At 39.5% G+C, this 20,615-nt stretch overlaps 1 protein-coding gene across 9 annotated transcripts in view; it reads left to right on the top strand.

Moving 5' to 3' along the window:
- The window catches only part of SUGCT (succinyl-CoA:glutarate-CoA transferase), a 714,452-nt gene that overhangs the window by 29,349 nt on the left and 664,488 nt on the right, over positions 1-20,615 (top strand). For all 9 annotated transcript variants that reach the window (XM_080918398.1, XM_080918397.1, XM_080918396.1 and 6 more), the window contains one exon: positions 11,434-11,554. In XM_080918398.1, the coding sequence (XP_080774524.1) occupies positions 11,434-11,554 (121 nt within the window). The remainder of the gene's footprint in view (positions 1-11,433; positions 11,555-20,615) is intronic.

The following is a 20,615-nucleotide window of genomic DNA, read 5'->3' as shown; positions in this document are numbered from 1 at the left end:
TAAGTAAGCATGGTGGTCTCAATAGTTTCTTATACATTACATGCAATTAAAATCCCAGGGTTATAGATTGAGTTCTTTTGGTACCAAATCCTAGTCTTCAGTACTATACTTATAGTTTCCCCTCAAAGCCTCCAAATTTTTGTGTAAATGAAATACTTGAATCTTAATTTTGGGGCCAGTGAAATGGCTCAAGCAGTAAAGGTGTTTGCTGCCAAGAGGATTTGAGTTCAATCTTAGGATCAATTAGGATGGAAAGAAAGAACCAATTCCCATAAATTGTATCCTGACTTCCACATGCACATGTGGCATGAGATTGACCATGCACATACAAATAAGTAAATGGACAAACAAACACATGCATAGTTTTTGTTTTGGTTTGAGTTTTCAAGACAGGGTTTCTCTGTGTAGCCTGCCTGTCCTGGAACTCATTCTTCAGACCAGGCTGGCCTCAAGCTCAGAGATACCCTGCCTCTGCCTCCTGAGTGCTGGCATTAAAGGTGTGCACTAGTTGTAAATAAATAAGTAAATGCAATTTTGTTTGCTTGTATTTTAAAAAAAGACTTTTTGTTGCCATGGCAGGTGACTGAGTGGTCTGGAATGTACTTGATACTCATAAGATGGCATACCTTGTACTGGACTTGGCTGGAAGCTAACACGGTCATAGTAAACTGTAACTTAATTTGTGAGCAAATTAGTTTTGGGCTGTATTCCTGTGATAAACAAGGAACTTTTGACCACCACAACAAAACTTCGGCCAATCTTAGGCTACCAGTTGGCTGGATGGTTGTCTTCTGCATGTGATTTTGTCCTGTTTATAAGTGTTGCCTGTCCACATTGCTGTGCATGTGATTTCTTCTTGTTTGTAAGTGTTGCCTATCCACATTGCCATAGGAGCCCCTTGGGTCTCTTCAAGTTCTCAATACTTCCTGATGCATGGATCATTCATTTTAGAGATAAAGTCTGTTAAATTTATGCTTACTTTAATGAAGCTTTTGGCTTTCTTTTACCATAAATAAAAGGAAAGCCAATATTTGAACATGGGGGTCACATCCTTTGGAAAAATCAAGCTTTCGCTGGCATGCTTAGCATCTTCTTTCCCCAAAGAAGTACTGCACAGTGGTTAAGGGTCCTAGAACACTCCTGGCAATCTTGCGGTTCTTACTTTTGATTATGATCAAAAGGGACTGAGATTTGTCTGAGTTTTCTACTCTCCTGAGCAGCAAGGGCAAAATAATTTAATAGTTTAATAGTTAAAACCATTGCGAGCCCCAATTAGCCTTGTGAATTGACTGAATTAAAATAATTATACTGAGCTAGCTGAGAGCCAGGTCTTTTTCAAGATGACTGAAGCCCTTCACTCCTTTGGAAATGAAGGCTTAGCATCTTGACGAGCTTTCTACTGCGTCACCTACAACCAACACCAATCAAATTCTAACAGCTGTTTGGAGTCAGTACTTGATTAAATTTGCAATAATTAATTGCCATTCTCCCTGATATAGTCATCCATCTTCTGTACAGACCCAATAGGAGAGGTAGAGGGATATGTATTGGGAGCTACTACCCTTGCATCTTTCAAGACCTTGATGATGGAGTAATTATTTTCAGGGATGTGAAACATTTTGGGTTCACTGTTTTTCATGAAGCAGGCTAATGGCTTTCATTTGGCCTTTCTCACCATAATGTCTCTCATTCCACAGATCAGGGAATGAATGTGGAGATTCAACAGACTTCTAAGTATATCTATCCCAATTATATATTCTGGGAGTGGGGAAACACACTCGGGGGGAATTCAGGAACCCACTGAATCTGCTGTGATTCAAACTTTGGTTATAACTTCTTTGATCATTTAATTGGATGGCTACAATAGTTTTGGTGGTCTACAAAGACTAATTTAGAGCTAGTGTCTAGTAAGCCCTGAATGGCCTAATTATTTAATTTTCTTCAGTGTACGGTTACCCTAGCTGAAGGCCATGCATTCCTTTGGGGGAAGAATGGGTGAGTCATTAATACTTTTTTCTTTTTGAAGTTGTAAGCCAGATCCTTCAGCAAGAAGAACCAGCCTCTATTTGAGTTTTGTCTCTAAATTGATTCAAGTCTGGAAGTTGCTTGAAGGGCCATGGTCATTGTTTCTGTGGTCCTGGTTAGTGTTGGTTCTTTTGCTCAGGACATTTTCTGCTTTAAGAAATTAAATGAGTTCCAGGCTTCTTTTTTTTAACTTCACTTCTAGCAACACTATGAGTATTAACAGTATGTATACAGGTGAGGCCATTATGAATGTTACTTTGCTTATAATGCTCACGACAGCAAGTGTTTACCTTGCATTTGTTGACTCAGGGATGTCATTTGACCTTTGCTATTTGAGGGTCTAATTAGTACCATTTCATTTCAGTTTTATAGTTGGGCAACTGAGGATTCCACTGTAAGGTTGGGCACCCAGAGAGAAGCAGTCATAAAGTGCTTCATGTTTGCTGATGTTCCTCTCACAAACTGCTACTTATGGTATTATGGAGGGCATATCTTCTGGATCATCTAGAGCTACAAGCTTCTGTTGTAAAACTTGGATAGGTTGTATTTTCATCTTCCTTTTTGACTTTTGTGTTATTTAAATTACATTAGTTTATCTGTGCACTAGAGTTCCTTTTGCTATTGATCTATAGTAGCAGCTGTCAACTTGTGGGCGTGGTTACATGTCAGATATCCTCCTGCATATTAGATATTTATATTATGATTTGTAATAGTATCAAAATTATAGTTATGAAGTAGAAATGAAATAATTTTGTGGTTGGGGGGTCACCATAACATGATTAAAATTTAAGGGCCACTGAATTAGGTAGGTTGATAACCACTCGTCTGTAGTCTTATTTCATAGTATTAGATAGACTACAAGTAGTTATTTTACTGTATTTGTCAAGATTTTTTTTTGTGTCTTAACATATCCATTGGGTGCTGAGAAAAACAAAATGTGTATTCTTCAGTGTTTGGATGCCGGATCTATAGATGTCTGTTATGCCATTTGGTGCATGGCAAATTAGTCAGGGTTCTCTAGACAAACAAAATTCATAGAATAAATCTATCATCTATCTATCTACCTACCTACCTATCTATCTGTCTGTCTGTCTGTCTGTCTGTCTGTCTGTCTGTCTGTCTATCTATCTATCTATCTATCTATCTATCTATCTATCTATCTATCTATCTATCTACCTACCTACCTCCTATCTGTCTGTCTGTCTATCTATCTATCTATCTATCTATCTATCTATCTATCTATCCATCTGTGATTTATTAGAATATCTTACAGGGTGTAGTCCTGCTGGCCTAATAGTGGCTGTCTTCTGACAGTCTAAGAATTCAAAAGTAGGCTCTGATACTAGTGAAGAAATGAACATCCAGCAAGAGGCAAACAGGCAAAAACCAAAAGCTTCCTTCTTCCATCTCCTTTTTAAAAGCTACCAGTAGAAGGTTTGGTCCAGATTTAGGGCAAGTCTCTGAACTAAATAATTTGGATTTAAGGTGGGCCTTTTCATCTCAAAGGATTCAGTCAAGAAAAATCTTTTACAGGTGTGTCCAGTTGCTTGGGTCTTATGTCAGGATGTGCTGTCTAGTTGGTGAATAGGGTGTTGAAGTCACTCTGATTTATTGTGTTAGGGTTAGTCTGTGGCTTTACATCCACTAATAGTAGTTTTATGAAATTGGGTTAACCTTTGGGGTGTATATCTTTGGAATTGCAATTTCCTCTTGATGGAGTGGTTTGTTGATCAGCATGAAGTGACATCTTTATCTTTTCCTAATAGCTTTGTAAGATATCATTAACAGTGACACACACACATTTCCTGGGTCCAGTTCCTTGGAATACTTTTTTCTATCCTTCCAGCTTGAGGTAGTGCATGTTTTTTATTATGAGGTGCATTCCTTCGAGGCAACAAGCTAATATCTGCTTTTTAAAATTTAATTTACTAGTCTGTGTTTTTTAATTAATAAAGAACACTAATATTCATAGTTGCAGAAAGTTTTGTGTTGCTTACTGCTTTTTTTTGTTATTTTTCTTAGTCTTTATTTTTCTGTTCTCTTCCTCTCTTGCTTAACTATTATCCTAGCATAGGTGACAATTTTCTTATGGCCTTTACTTTTCCCTGCAGTTTAAAGAATAGTGGTCATAAATTCCTATAGTCTAATCTCATTACAGAAAAGGTTTTATTTTTTCTTTCATTTATGGCAGAGAGATTTTCTGGGTATGGTAGTTGGGTCAGTGGTTTTTTTTTTTTTTCCCTTTTAGTAGTAAAAAAAAAAATTCCAAGACCCATGACTTTAAATTTTTAGTTGACTTGTCTAATATTCTCATGAGCTCACCTTATTGTGTGACTCAGTCCATCCGTGTTGCTGGTTTTAATACACACCCTTTGTTCTGTGTGTTCAGTGTTTTATCTTGTCTGCCTGATGTTTAACTGCCTACTGTATATCTGGATTGGCATCTCTTTTGCTAAAGAGTTGGGAGGTTGAGAAAATTTTATTATGGTTCCTAATTTTTCCTTCTCCTTTTTAGAACTAGATTCTTCTTTTTCTATGCATGAACTTGGTCTTTTGTGTTGTGTACATCTTGGAATACCACTCATGCTTTCTTGTTACTTTACCTTCTTCCTTGTTGGATGGTCAGTTCCTCCACCTTGTCTCCAGGCTCATACAGTCTGTCCTTTCCAGATGCATTCTATTGCTGAGACTTTCAATGGATTGTTTATTGCATTTGACCTACTATTTTTAATTTTCAGTATTTTAGGTTTGCTTTTCTTCAGGATCTCTATCTTTTCCTTGGATTCACCTTTATATCCTGTATCAGTTTCCTTATTTCTTTCATCTTTTTGTGCCACTGAACGTACTTATAATTATTCTTTTCTCTGTTCCTGATTGCATCTAATTCTCTCTCAGTGGGTCTCAGTGGGTCATGTTATACAGTGCTGAGACACTGATTTTCGGTGAAGTTGCATTGTCATGGGTTTTGTGTTTCTTGTGTTACTGTGTTGGGATTTCTTTGCTTCGGTTTATTACTTTTCAGCTATGGTGTTTAGGTTGAAAAGCACAATGCTCTAGTGGGGCTTGGACATGGTAGAGTTGCATGTGTCGTTCACAAAATAACTTCTCAGTCCAGGAGCTCAAGGTGCCAACAGTAAGTTCTGTGTTTTTCCATGCATAGGATATTAACTGGGACAGTTATCTGAGATGTTCAGTATGATCACATGCAGCGTCATACTAGCCACTCCACAACAGTGGCTCTTTTGATTTCAGTACTGTTGGAGATAAATAACCCAGAGGAGTATGGGAGTATGCTTTCACTTCAGCAATAAGATTAGGAGTAGAAAGAAAGTACAGCGAGTAAGGATAAAGATTAAATATTAGATTGGCCTGGATGTGGTAAAGTAGTCAGAAGGGGAAATTTGGGACAATATCAAGATCCACCGATTTTCAAAATTGTTAAAGTGGTGAAAGGTTACAATTAAGATGTATAAAGATAGGCGGGTAAGGCTGAGGGAAAGAAAAGATGAAAGAATAAGTTGGGGAGGCACATATAAGATGTGACTGCACAACACAGTAAAGAATGCCTTCTGGTAGCCAGGGTTCTCAGTCGTAACTGAGCAGTAAACCAGCCAACCAGCCAGCCAATCAATCAACCTACACACTATCCTGAGGCATATACGTGACAGTGGAAGTTAAATAAAAGAATAAACGAATGAATGAATTAATGAATAAATAAATAAAAGAACTTGTGTGGGGTGATTTGCTGGCACAGGTATCCAAGTTGAAAAGCTATAGTTCAAGCCCACTGCTCTAGCTGGCTCCATGCAACACTGCATTTGACAAGGAGAGTGGGAGCCATTGGTCTCTGCAGCCTCAGGGTTCTTGGGGCTCTCTTGCATGTGGAAATCAGATTGTAAATCCTTTCCTGATAGTTCCCTCAGAGAAGTCTTCCCTTATGTATCCTGTGCCACTTAAAACCTAGTCTTAGCTTGTATGTGGTGGTGCCTTCAATCCCAGCACCCGGGAGACAGAGACAGGGAGATGTGTGAGATTGAAGCCTGTCTAGTATGTATAGGGGAGTTCCAGGCCATACATTATAACATGGTAAGGCTCTGCCTCCAAAAACAAGACAAACAAAGCACAACCCACTGGAACCACCACTACAACTACCATCCCCCAAATCGTAGTCTTTGTTGCCCTGTAGATGTTGGTTCTCAACAGTTTCCACACCACTGAATTCTATATGGTTTTACTTTCCTCTAGTGTAGAGGTATCTGCTGGCCTTGTATACTCTGGTGACTGTGGCTCTGAGTTTCCAAACTGTTCAGTTCACAGAAGGCTGGGCCACCAAACCGGAGGCTCAGCGAGAATCTTTGTTGTTTTGTTTTAATTTGAAAAATTTTAATTTCATCCCCATTCTCAGGCTCTTACTTTCTGCCTTCTCCTCTGCATTGTTCCCAGAGCCTTGGTAATGTTGGAGTTGATATAGGTGTGTCATTTAGAGCTGAGCGCCTTGTCTCTTATCCGTAACATTGAGACTAGTTATATATCTCTCCCTTGACTGCTATCCACTGCAAATGAAACATTTCTGACCAAAGACTGAGAGCAGCCCATGTCTATGATGATAAACAAATATCTAGAAGGCAGTTTCACAAAATAGGCATTTAGCAAAAGAACAATATCAGGGTCTACAAGGGTCATATAAAATTTATTTATCTATTTTTAATGTTTAAGCATTTTGATACAGGTTCTCTTTAAAATGGTACCTGCGACGGCCCCAGCCATTTCTGAGACGATGAGAGTTTTCTAGTGCTGGGCTTATCTCTTGTAATCACCGTATGCGCCTATGCCGTGGTTTCCCAGTGTTTCTGCTGTCGGTAGCCTTGCTGCATGCTACTGCGCATGCGGTGAAGATTTCCCGCGTCTCCTCCCGTCTGCCATTGGTCCTCCTGCTCTCTGGCTGTGTAACTCCTCAAACCAAACCAATCCCCCGGGATAAACTGCACTTTGTTGTTTTGTAAAGTTTTTCTTTCAGCTGATATTCAGTTTAGTTTTTTTCAAAATTCTTCTTCGTTATTGCTTGATACGTTTTCCTACTGCGTCTCTATTTTCAGATCCCGCTTTTACATCTTCTCTTTCGTGTTTATTATTCGTGTTGTATGGATGTGCATGTGAATGTGCTCATGTGTGTGGTTGCACATGTGTATGGGTGCACATTCATGTGCATAGATACGTGTCTGGAGGTCAGAGGACAGCACTGTCCACCGTGATTTTTGGATAGTGTCTCTTACTGAGTTGATCTTGCCGGGAAGGCTAGGCCGGCCGGCTGGTTGGCGAGCGCTGTTTTCCCCGAAACCAGATTATAATCACGCACCGCCATCACTTCCAGTTCTTCTCTCAGGTTCTGAAGATTAACTCAGGTTTTCAAGCACAAAAGGCAAACACTTTACACGTCGTTGGCTGAGCAGGCTCCCCATCCCCAGAAATTATTACTTTTTTAATCTACAAGATTGTTTGTTTGTATTTTTTTTTTGTAATGTGCTTCCAACTTAGTTCATTGCCAGTGTCCATTATCATGTTCCCGCCTCAGAGTGTTTTAGAAAGATTTGTTTTTATTTTTTATGTGTATGGGTGTTTTGCCTGAATGTTTCCCTTATCTTACTGAAACAGTGATCTTATGGTGAGTTTGTATTTGAATCTGCCATGTGAATTGAGGTTTTATTTAGAATCTTCAGAAATCTAAACATAGGTATCCATATGGCTTAATGTTTTGCTTTGCTGACAGGGTTAAGGCAAAGAGTTCTGGTTGGCCTGGAACTCTCTATGTAGAATAGGCTGGCCTCAAACTCAGAGACCTGACTGCCCCTGCCTCCTGAGTGCTTGGATCAAAGGAATGCACTACCACAGCCAGCTTTTAAGTTTTGAAAATTTGGTGAAATATAAGTATTAACAATTTTAATGTAAGCCATTTATTTCTATTGAATTCAGTGGCATTAGCTATACTTATGAGGTTGTACAACTACCCCTACTGCTTATTTCTAAAATGCTTTGTCACTCCAAAGGGGAACTGAGCTTATTGAGCAGTGGATCTTGAATTCTTCTCCTTAACCCCTCATCACCTCCAGTCTACTTTCTACACACACACACGCCCACGGGTTTGCCTGGCTAAGTCAGTACCGGTGAGAACATGCAATATTAGTATTTTTTTGTGTTAGAAGGTTTAACTTAGCATAGTATTTTCAAGTTTTGTGTGTGTGTGTGATCTTGGATATATTAGAACTCCGTTGTAGTTGGGAAGTGAGGACCTTAGTTTATGGATGGACACTTTGGCTCATTTTGAATAACAATGCTCTGAACTCTTGCATATACACATCTGAAATATTATTTTCAATTTCTTTTCGATAATGTTTTTATTGTATAGCACATGCTGGCTCAAATATGTAATCCCCCTGTCTCAACTTCCTGAATATTGGTATTGCAGATGTGTACTATTGTGTCTAGCTTTTTAAAATTATGTCTTTTTAAAAAAAAAATATTATTTCCCTACAAGATAGAAGTGTAGGATAGGACTTTGTGAACAGGACTCCATTTGCCCAGGAGTTAAGGCAACAATTGACACTGAGATCCTATAAAACCAAAAGGGAGCCCACAGAGCGGGAAAAGATTTTTACCAAGTCTACATCTGACAGAGGTATGTTCTCACAAATATAAAAATAAATCAAGAAACTAGACATCAAAAACCAGACAATCTAATTAAGATGTGGAATTCTCAATAGAAGAATCTCAAATGGCTGATGTATTATTAGTCAGGGTTCTCTAGAATCGCAGAACTTATGAAGTGAATCTTACTATCTCTCTCTGTCTTTATATTATATGCACACACATATGTATATATAAATATGTATGTATGTATACAACACATATCTAGATCTAAAAAGGGGATTGTTGGAATGGCTAGCAGGCTGCAGTACAACTAGTTACAAAATGGCTAGCTGTGAATGGAAAGCCCAAGAATGTAGTTGCTGCTCAGTCCCACGGGCTGGGTTTCTCAGTTGGTCTTCTGTACATGCTGGAGTCCGAAGGAGGAGGCTGCTATGCTAATGAAGTACTCTAGGAAGGTGAAGGTAAGCAGGCAAAGGAGAACCAAACTCCTTCTTTTCCTGTCCTTATATAGACTTCCAGCAGACGGTGTGGCCCAGACTAAAGGTGCGACTTCTCACCTCACTATCTAGACAAAAGGCGTGTATCTTAATGCCTTAAGATCTGTATCATGGGTATGCCTCCACTTCTGGATTGTAGTTCATTCTAGATGTAGTCAAGTTGACAGCTAATAGCCATCACAGGTGAGAAACACCCGTTCAACATCCTTAGCCATCAGGGAAATGCAAAGCAAAACTACACTGAGATCTCATCTTCCACCTGTCAGAATGGCTAAGATCAATAACACAGTGACAGCTCACGCTGGCAAGGATATGGTGTGAAAAAGTTCTTTCCTGACGACACACGTTCATCACATTCATTGGTCTGCCTTACATTGTGTAGTTGAGCTCCAATTGTCAGGACTCCATAGAGAGAAACACTCCAAAAAGCAAAAAGAAAAAAACCAAAAACCTGGTGGTATGCTGTGGCTTCTTGCTGCTTCTGAGGACTCAGACCAGTTGGCAGAGTGATGTCAGCTGAGGCAGATTCGCATGGGAGGCAAGACCACTGGAGGACAGGTGTGTTAGAGGGGTATAAACAGGACTCAGTGAACTGTGAGAGGGGCTGCTAGAGCTGGCTGTGCGATGCTTGAGAACTTCTCCCTGCATTCCCGCTGGTCTGAATCCTCCTGCTGACTCCTGCCACTGGGCTGAGACACACACACACACACACACACACACACACACACACACACACGGACTGCTGGTATATCCAGGAAGTGTTTGCCAGTGGGTTGAGCTGCCACTGCTGACTTGTGAACTGAACTGCTTTTTCCTGATAATGCAGGTGGTATTTCTCCAACCACGTCTAAACACTTCCTGTGTAACCTTTCTTTTCCACTACCTCTGGCGGGCAGTGGGCTAGAAGGGAGGTTAAAGTGTTTAAGAACCATCATTAAAAGTAGACTTTGAAAAATTAAAATTACGGCATCTTTTCTTCATGGTTTCTATGGGTTCTGCTTGATTTCCTGCTCTACTTTCCTTAATGATATGATAGATTGTACCTGGAAGTATAAGCCAAATAAACCATGCTTACAATCTGCTAGGTTGATTTTGCCCAGAGTATTTAATCATAGCATTAGAATAATATATCTGGATCATGCTGTATAGCTCGCCCATATGAGAGGTCTAGAAACTTAACCTGGGGTTTGGAAAGGATACCTGTATACTGTGATATTTCAGTTGCACACCTGTATCTTCTCTGTTTATTTGCTATTATTTGGATAGGGTTTGAGTGTGGTCCCAAGGGTTCCTGTTTTGGAAACTCAGTCCCCAGTATATCAATATTGGGAGATGGTGGAACATGAAAGAGGTAGAATATGGTGGGAATGGAAAATGGAGGGTCGTTGGTTCACAGGAGTATCTGTTCTCAAAAGAAAGTAAGGTAGTTCTCATGGACCTGCAGTTGTTTTTATCTGAGTAGTGAACTCTTACTTTCTATCTTCCTGTCACAATTTATTCTTGATTGATCCTTCCTGAGTATACTTCATACATTGTGATCTTGTTCTCCATGTAGTCCTCACTCACATCAGCTGATGCTTGTGTTTTACAAACCTGTAAAATGTGATGTAAATCAGTTTCTGCTCTGGAGTCATATCTCCAGAGAGGTCGCCTACTCAAATGGTATTTTTATTTCTAGAGCTTCAAAAGATGACAGGCTCTCTCCTGGAGATGCCTGCTGAGCTACATCTCTTCGGTTGTTGAAAATCAAAACAAAATACAGTTTAATAAACACTTACTATTCTTAGGAAAAAGCATTTGTAAGTAGAAGGCATGTCACAATCATGTTCTAATATATTAAACTGGGCTGTAATTAGAAATATTACAGAATAAAATAAACTGTAATGATATTGTATTTAGGATTTTTGGTGACAATTTCAAGATTTTTTTTGTATACATTTTATATACTTACATGTTTTAATTTATTCTTCTGAGAATATCTTTGTACAGACCATGTTCAGTAAATGTTTCTTACATTATCAGGGTACAAAAATCTATTTAATAGTGCACATTTACAAAACATAACCATTGTTTTCTCGACAGTAGCAGTTCAGGTAATTGATCATATTAAATAGGCATAAAGATACTTAATCTATCCTGAGATGTTTTTCTGGAGTCTTACAATGTAAGAATTGAAATTAAAATTTAATTTCTATCATGTGGGAAGAGTTGTTAAAGGTTTGGAAGTCCCTCAAAAAATCCGACTAACTTTTACCTCTTTCTTCAGCTCGCAGCCACTTGTGATGTGTTTGTGGAGAACTATGTCCCTGGGAAGCTTTCTGAGGTGGGCCTAGGATATGAAGATATAGATAAGATCGCTCCTCATATCATCTACTGCTCCATCACAGGTATTCAGCCCCATGCCATCCTTCCATAACCCATCACTTCTTCAAGCCTCAGAGACGGTTGAACAGAACTATTAAGGACCTTTGACTTAAACTGAACATTTTCATAGGCTTATTGCATATTTGTATTTCTTTTCTGAATTGGCAAATTCACATTTTTACATAACTATAGTTAATATCAAAGGATCTTCTAGGCCTTCAGCTATTATTGTGGAATGCTTGAAATTATGCCCCTCCCCAGCCCCCCAAATTCTGTAGTTTGTTTTTTTTGACCCAGAGTTTCACATAGTCCATGCTGGCCCTGAAATTTCAATGCTGTGGTTGGAGATGATCTTGAATTCCTAACCCACTTGTCTCCATTTCCTGAGTGCTACGCTTACAAGTGTGTGTGCCACCATAATGGCTTCAAACTGTGTGACTTAGTGAAGAGAAGGCCATTGTACTGGCTGGTTTTGTGTTAACTTGACACAAGCTGGAGTTAATCACAGAGAAAGGAGCCTCAGTTGAGGAGATGCCTCCATGAGATCCAGCTTAAGGCAATTTCTCAATTAGTGATCAAGGGTTAGGGCCCAGCCCATTGTAAGTGGTGCCATCCTTGGGCTGGTAGACCTGGGTTCTATAAGAAAGCAGGCTAAGCAAGCCAGGGGAAGCAAGTCAGTAAGTGACATCCCTCCATGGCCTTTGTATCAGCTCCTGCTTCCTGACCTGCTTGAGTTCCAGTCCTGACTTTGGTGATGAACAGCAGTGTGGAAGTGTAAGATGAATAAACCCTTTCCTCCCCAACTTGCTTCTTGGTCATGATGTTTGTGCAGAAATAGACACCCTGACTGTGACAATCATGGGGAAAAAATCATATGACCTCATAGTTGTCAGCTAAGAGGAAAATGTGTGGATCATATGGTTTTAGAGGTAGGGATAGGCAGTATGGGAAAAAACCCCACAACTCTCTCATCATTCTATATTTTCCTTTATGACACTCTTTAGAATATCTGTATAGTGTCCTGAATGGCTGAGGAACATGAGGTTACACCACTATTTAACAGTAAATAGCGTTAAAACTCAAGCTTCTTACATTAAAAATGTTAAGTATTCTTAGGTAGACACCACAGAAGTGAAAATCAAACTTAAAGTGAGATTCTGGGTCCCCCAGTCAGAATGGCTATTGTTAGGAAAATGAGCAGAAAGGTATTTGGTGGGGATAAGGGGGAAGGAAACTCATAAGCTTTTGATGAGAATAGGAATTTTGTGGCTACTATGAAAATCACTAAGGTTGGTGTCTCAAAACCTTTAAATTAGGAATAACATATGATCTAGCCCTGCCACTCCTGGGTATATGTCAAAATGGGTCAACATCAACATAAGGTAGAGGTAGTTCCTTTGCTTATTACTGTGGTATTCACAGTAGCAGTGTTCTGAAATCAGCACACGTTCACTATGAACAGATAAAGAAAATGCAGTGTGGAGACACAATTAAGTTTTAATTAGCTATTAAGAAGAAAAATCATGTCAGTAGAAATCATTTTGCTAAACAAAATAAGACTCAGAAAGACAAAGATTGAATGTTTCTCTCCCGTGTGAGCTAGAATTTTAACACTATGAAAGCAGAAGAGAGTCTATTTGGAAAGAAGAATGGTATTGTCAGGAAGGGGTAGGCAATTGTACTATGGGTAAATATGATAAAAATTAATAAGTATATGAAAAATTACATCATGAAACCTGTTATTTTGTAAATTACTGTATGATAAGTCACCTAGGCATCTTGATGCAACATTAAGTGACTTGTCACCTTCCATACATAAAGTCATCCTAAAGTGCTGCCTTAGGCTTTTGATGGCTGTAATGCATACTGGGGGAGTAAGGGGTTTATTTCATCTTAGTTCATCATCAGATGGGCCTTCCCACCTCAATCGTCAAGACTGTGCACCAGAGGTTTGCCCACAGGCCAATCTCGTGAGGTTATTTTCTCCACTGTGGTTCTTACTTACTGCACGACTTAGCTTGTGCCACGTTGGCAGAAAACTGGCCACCAGAGTGCTGACTCACACTTTGTGGCTATAGGACACTGAGCGCCTGTCTCTGAGATTTGTTCTGGCTGCTCTCTTTCATTTGCTCCTAATCTCATTTGCACCAGTAGAAGTGAGGAGCAAAGCAACCTAGTCAGAAAGTCTAGTCAACAGAGTATTTGGAAGCAAGAGTCATCACCATCTGTGAGTTGTGTGCTTGTGTGGGTGGAAAGCAAGGTTCATGTCTTTTGTAGAAGTTTGTCATTCTTCCTAGCATTTAAAAAAATTTATAAACTAAACTGACTATAATAGTGTAAGGTTGCACATGTCACCATGGGGATTCTTGTCCTTCCTGGTGTTTCCCATGTTGTGACTGTATTGTCAGCCCAATTCTGCTCTCTTTGGGTGGGCTGCATTATTGATGACAGTAATGTTTGAAGGTCTGGGGTTTACTTTAATGAAACCCCACAGTTGCGTAGTTGAAATTGCCCGAGTCTATGAAATCTAGTGTGCTGAACAAAAATGCTAAACTGATTTCAAAGGTGGAAGGGCCCGATTATCTTTATTTGTCTTCTCATTTTGGAGGAAGATGAATGTGAACAGTAGGGGGCAGTGTTTAAAAAGCAATTGTTCACTAGCAATTTTTGCAAAAATTGCAGTGTTCCCTGTGAACTGGAGAGGGCAAATCTATGAAGGTACACATTTATTTATTTTAAATGGAAAAACTTTAAGCAATTCTGTTCTTACTACATCCAAAATTAAAAGTTAGCTGAGTTGTGGTGGGTCATGCCTTAATTCTCAGTACTAAATCTAAATTTAATCTCAGGAGGCAGAGGCAGATAGATCTATAAATTTGAGGCCAGCCTAGTCTACAGAACAAGTTTCAGGACATCCAGGACTATACAGAGAAACCTTGTCTCAGAAAAATACCCCCATCCCCAATTTTAAAAATTAAAACTATTTAAAATAATTAAAGATTATTACAATTTAAATTATTAAAATTATTTAAAAATTATTACTTCATACTTCTTTGTACTTTTAGACCTACAAAGGTACCCACTTCTTTTAACAATGGAAAGTTACGTCTTTGGAGCATTTTTTTAAAAGTAAAAAATTAGCATCAAGAATCTTTTTCACACTTAAAAATATTTCTTTTCTTCTATTTATCCACTTCTTTCCTCTTTCCTTTTGGCAGGACAAACATTCCATTCTTTAACTAGGTTAAATATTTGTCAGGGACAGTGAATAGCCTTTAATAACACTGCCTTTTGAGTAGGGATTTGAGGTAACTTGGAAAATGCAGTTTTGATCTTGTTGACTCCATCATCAGTGTCTTCTCAGTCTCCATCTTATATGGATAAGGTACAGGATTCTTCTGGAAAGAATCTGGCAAGGAAGGCTAAGGGCTCAAGTCTGAGAACATACCCAAGGGTTTAGACTTACTCTTTAGCTCTAAGTAGAAAAGACCTTGGAGCATGCCTTGAGACACAAGGCAAGCAGATTAGAACAGAATGACAAGAGTGGCCAAGATCTCATATTCTTTCACCCATCCTCTATGTCTGACAGGTTCTTGAGTCTGTTTTCTTTTGGGTATGATTTTAATAATGTATATACTTCTATAGTTCCCATTTACTTTAATTAATTTATAGGGTAGCATCATTTCTGGTTTAGGAATGAGCTGTTTATCAGCTTGTGCTCTGTGGGTGGGACTGGACAGACAGTGTTGCCCTCCAAAGTACCATCGTTTTGCTCTTAGATTTGCATTAAAATGAAGGAACATGCTGCTTATGAAATGGAGTCTGTACAAGGCAATGCACAGTCTGAAAAACTACTGTTGTATACAGTATAAAGTATCGGGTAGTGTTCAACCTTGACTGCAAGAAATGGATTTTTCAGAAATTATTGTAGAACCATTTGCTAGCAGTAAGAATAAAGGCAATGAGCTGCAGTTTATTCTTTACCTCAAAAAAGCATGTTTTAAGACAAAGATTTTGAAAATCTTGTAGGAGGGAGAATATCTCTATTACTGAAGCACAGGGAAGAGTTTTGTAGATAACACAGAACAAAATCACAAAGAAAGAAAACGACGGTCAACTTGACTGCTTGTTAAAATTGAAAACTTTTGTGCATCAAAAGGTACCATTAAAAATTTTAAAGTTAAAATTTTGGAGATGGGTGGGTAGCCCCATCCCTCAACCACGGGCCTTACCTAACCTCTGGATATGGTTTCGACAGGTTCTTCCTACACTTTGTTGGGTATTTCAGCTAAGGTCATCCCCGTGGGGTCCTGGAAGCCCCTTGCTTTCCTGGCATTTGGGAGTTTCTGATTGCTACCCAAGTTCCCCACCCTCCATTGCTACACACATTTGTTCAGTTTCCTGAAGCACTGTACATTACCTCCCTCTCCTCCCATCCTGATTTTGCCCTCTCTTTCGTCTCCCACTCCTCTCTTCCTCCCAAGTCTCTCCTACCCTCTACTTCTATTCTAAGTAGCACTGAAGCATCCACTCTTTGGTTTTCCTTCCTCTTGAGCTTCATATGGTCCATGAGTTGTATCATGGGTATTCCAAACTCCTTGCCACTTATCAGAGAATACATACCATGTGCGTTCTTTAGTGCCTGAGTTACATCACTCAGGATGTTTTCTACTTTATTCCATTTGCCTAAGAATTTCATGAGGTCATTGTTTTTAATAACGAGTAGTACTCCATTGTATAAATGTACCACATTTTCTGTATCCATTCCTCTGTTGAAGGACATCTGGGTTCTTTCTTGCTTCTGGATATTATAAATATGGCTGCTATGAACATGTTTGCTCCTTACTACATATTGGAGCATCTTTTGGGTATATGCCCAGGAGTGGTGTAGCTGGGTCCTTAGGTAGGACTATGTCCAATTTTCTGAAGAACCACCTGACTGACTTCCAGAGTGGTTGTATCAACTTAAAATCTCACCAACAATGAAGGACTTGATCCAGAATTGGTCCTGCCTGAAGCAAATACAGGGACAAAGAGTAGAGCAGAGACTGAAGGAAAGGCCATGCAGAGACTGCCCTACCTGGGGATTCACCCCACATGCAGACATCAAACCCAGGCACTATTGTTGATACCAAGAAGTGCTTGCTGACAGGAGTCTGATTCAGCTGTCTCCTGAGAGGCTGTGCCAGATTCTGACCAATACAGATGCAGATACTTGAAGCCAAGCACCAGTCTGATCACAGGGACCCCAATGGAGGAGTTAGGGGATAGAGTGGAGGAGCTGAAGGGGAGGGGAGGCTCTTGGTCCTGTGGAGGCTTGATGTCCCAGTGTAGAGGAATGCTAGGACAGTGAGGCAGGAGTGGGTGTGGGTGTGGGAGCACCCTCATAGAAGCAGGGTAAGGGGGGATAGGACAGGGGATTTGCAGAGGGAAAATTGGGAAAGGGGATAAAGGATTCCCAACCTCAAGCTGTATTACAGGGCAATCTTGATAAAAAAACTGCATGGCATTGGTACAGAGACAGAGGTAGGTCAGTGGAATAGAATTGAAGACCTAGAAATGAAGCCACATACCTATGGTCACTTGATCTTTGACAAAAGAGCTTTAACCATCCAGTGGAAAAAAGACAGCATATTTCCAACAAATGGTGCTGGTTCAACTGGCAGTCAGCATGCAGAAGAATGCAAATTGATCCATTCTTATCACCTTTTACAAAGCTCAAGCCCAAGTGGATCAAGGACCTTTACATAAAACCCAATACACTGAAACTAATAGAAGAGAAAGTGGGGGAAGTGCCTTGCACACATAGGCACAGGGGAAATTTTTCTGAACAGAACACCAATGGATTATGCTCTAACTTCAAGAATCAATAAATGAGACCTCAAGTCATCTGTAAGGCAAAGAACACTGTCAATAGGACAACCAACAGATTTGGAGTTCTTTACCAATCCTGCTACTGATAGAGGACTAATATCCAATATATACAACAAACTCAAGAAGTTAGACTCCAGAGAATTGAATGTTGCTATTAAAAATGGGAAACAGTTCTCAACTGAAGAATATCTAATGGCCAAGAAGCACCTAAAGAAATGTTCAACATCCCTAGTCATCAGGGAAATGCAAATCAAAATTATCCTGAGATTCACCTCACACTAGTCAGAATAGCTAAGATAAAAATCTCAGGTGACAGCAGATGCTGGCAAGGATGTGGAGAAAGAAGAATATTCCTCCATTGCTGTTGGAATTGCAAGCTGGTACAACCACTCTGGAAATCAGTCTGGCAGTTCCTCAGAAAATTGGACACAGTACTACCTGAAGACTCAATTATTCCACAGCCAGAAGCTGGAAAGAACCCAGATGTCCTTAAACAGAGGAATGGATACAGAAATCGTGGTACATTTACACAATGGAGTACTACTCAGCTAGTAGAAACAATGACTTTATGACATTCCTAGGCAAATGGATGGAACATGAAACTATAATCCTGAGTGATGTAACTCAGCCACAAAAGAACACACATGGTATGTACTCACTGATAAGCCAATACTAGCCCCTAAAAGCTCAGAATACCCAAGAAACAGTTCACAGACTTTATAAACTCAAAAAGAAGGAAGGCCAGAAGGTGGATACCTCAGTCTTTCTTAGAAGGTAGAACAAAACACTTACAGGAGGAAATACAGTGACAATTAGAGGAGCAGGATTTGAAGAAAAGATCATCCAGAGGCTGTCTCACCTGGGGATCTATTTCCTATGCAACCACCAAACCGAGTTACTATTGCTGATGCTAAGAATTGCTTACTGGCAGGAACCTGATATGGATGCCTCCTCAGAGACTCTTCTAGAGCCATACTGATACAGAGGAGGATAGTTGCAGCTAACCATAAGACTGAACACAGGTACCACAATGAAGGAGCTAGAGAAATGACTTACGGAGCTGAAAGGTTTGCAACCATGGGAAGAACAACATCAACCAACGAAATCCTCCAGAGCTCCTAGGGAGCTAACCAATGAGCACACATGGTTCTAGTTGCATATGTAACAGAGGACAGCACTGTCCGGCATCAATGGGAGAAGAGGTCTTTGGTCCAGTGAAGGCACTGGAGGTTGAGAGGGTGGTTGGGAGTGGGAGTATCTTTATGGAAGCAAGGGAGGGGGAGGGGAAGGTGGATGTGAGTGGGAGGAAACGGGATAACACCTAAAATGTAAATATAGAGAATATCCAATAAAATGATAAAAAATAACAAAAAGGGAAACATTTAAGTCTGATATTACAGAACATGTCTAGCCACATGAAGCCTTTGTAGATGGTGGTAAGAACCTGTGCTGGCTAGTTTTGTGTCAACTTGACACAAGTTAGGGCCATTTGAGAGATGGCATCCTCAACTGAAAACATTCCTCTATAAGATGGAGCTCTAGGCAAGGCTGTAAAGTATTTTCTTAATTAGTGACTTGGGGAGGGTCCAGTCCATTGTGGATGGTGCCATCTATAAGTTTGTGGTTCTGAGCAGGTTAAGCAAGCCATGAAGAGCAAGGCATAAGCACCATTCCTCCATGAGCTCCGCATCAGCCCCTGACTCCAGGTCTCTGACTTGTTTGAGTTCCTGTCCTGATCTCCATCATCTTTCTTTTGGTCATGCCGTTTCATCACAGCAATGTCAACTCCGACTATTGATTGGCTACATGCTATTTCTAGTTGTAAGCCTCGTAAAAGTTCTTGTGAATGTGTACCTATAACCTACAATTTTGTTTCTATGTATGTACATGTAGAAAATGAAACTTTCCTGAACGTTCTATAGTTCAAAAATAAAAGTTGAAAAAAAAAAGTTGTAAGAGCAGGAACTAAGTTTGGACAAGAGAGGGGAAATGAGGCAAGTATGATCAAAATATATCACGATTATCTATGAAAATACCCGTGAGACACATTAATTTAATATGTACTAATAAAATACATAAAATGAAAATAAGCTACTTAATCCTCAAATATTCACGAAACACTGAACATTATTTCTACACCATTTGACATAATTGATTTTGATCTGAGAGGTTTTTTTAAACTGGAAGGACCCCTTAATCATCTAACAGAAAGCTACTGGTGTAAACCACTAGCTTTGTGTTTCCTTCTATTCAGTCAGGAAATACATCTTTTCCCAGAATTTCAGAATGTTGTAGCCATCTGCGTAACCTCATAGTGAATTTGATATATTTACATTTCATTCTAAACACATTATTTAAACATGATGATGCCATCTCTTCAGGGGAAGAGAAACTTACCAAATAATCACAAGATTTCAAAACATCCCTCAAGTAAGCACTGAGATGCTGGTCTGCAGCTGTGGGCTGATTCCAGAAAGAGCCTTTGTGCGAACACACAAGCTTTTATCTCATTTTCCCCATACACATACAACAGATGCGCTGTAAACAAATAGTTTGTTCCCACCCTCTGTAAACCTGCACTGTGGTGTTTATTTTACCACCTGGAGGATAAAATTTCAGCCAACTTCTCTATATATTCTTTATCATTTCACTTAAAGTATTAAAAAAAAGCCTAGTCTAACTTAAAGCCTAAGATCAGGGCAGATGCTGTGTGCAATTCGAGCACTTGGTGAAGGAATCCAAAACTGGGTGCTGCTTTATGAAATATTCTTTAAAAATAGATTAAGTTCATATACAATTTGATTAGAATTTTCATGACTTCTTCTGTAGTTACTATTCTTATATATATTTGTACATATGTATATGTAAATTAAACCTGCTAAATATACTTGGTATTTGCAGTATGTATGTGTTCAGGACTGACTACCTGAGATTAGAAATCCTGTGCGGGGCTTATTCCTAGAAAATACTGGTTTTTCTTTCTTTCATTTTTTTCTTTTTTTTAAGCAGTCATTAATTGCCTATAAGTCTTCATCCAGGAGTATGGTCTTATGAGATTTCTCTCATCCACTCTGAAGTAACAGTTGATGTTTCCACTGTGCAGATCTTATTTATCGGGCTCTGTCTTATATAGGAGATACTCTCACAGTAGATGTCCTGATCCTTAGGTTCTTACAATCTTTCACCTCCTGGGATGTTTCCTGGGCCTTT

This window comes from Micromys minutus, assembly GCF_963924665.1.
Source record: "Micromys minutus genome assembly, chromosome: 6".
NCBI lineage: Eukaryota > Metazoa > Chordata > Mammalia > Rodentia > Muridae > Micromys > Micromys minutus.
Note: the sequence above shows the minus strand (reverse complement) of the source record. Positions and strands in the feature narration are given on the sequence as shown.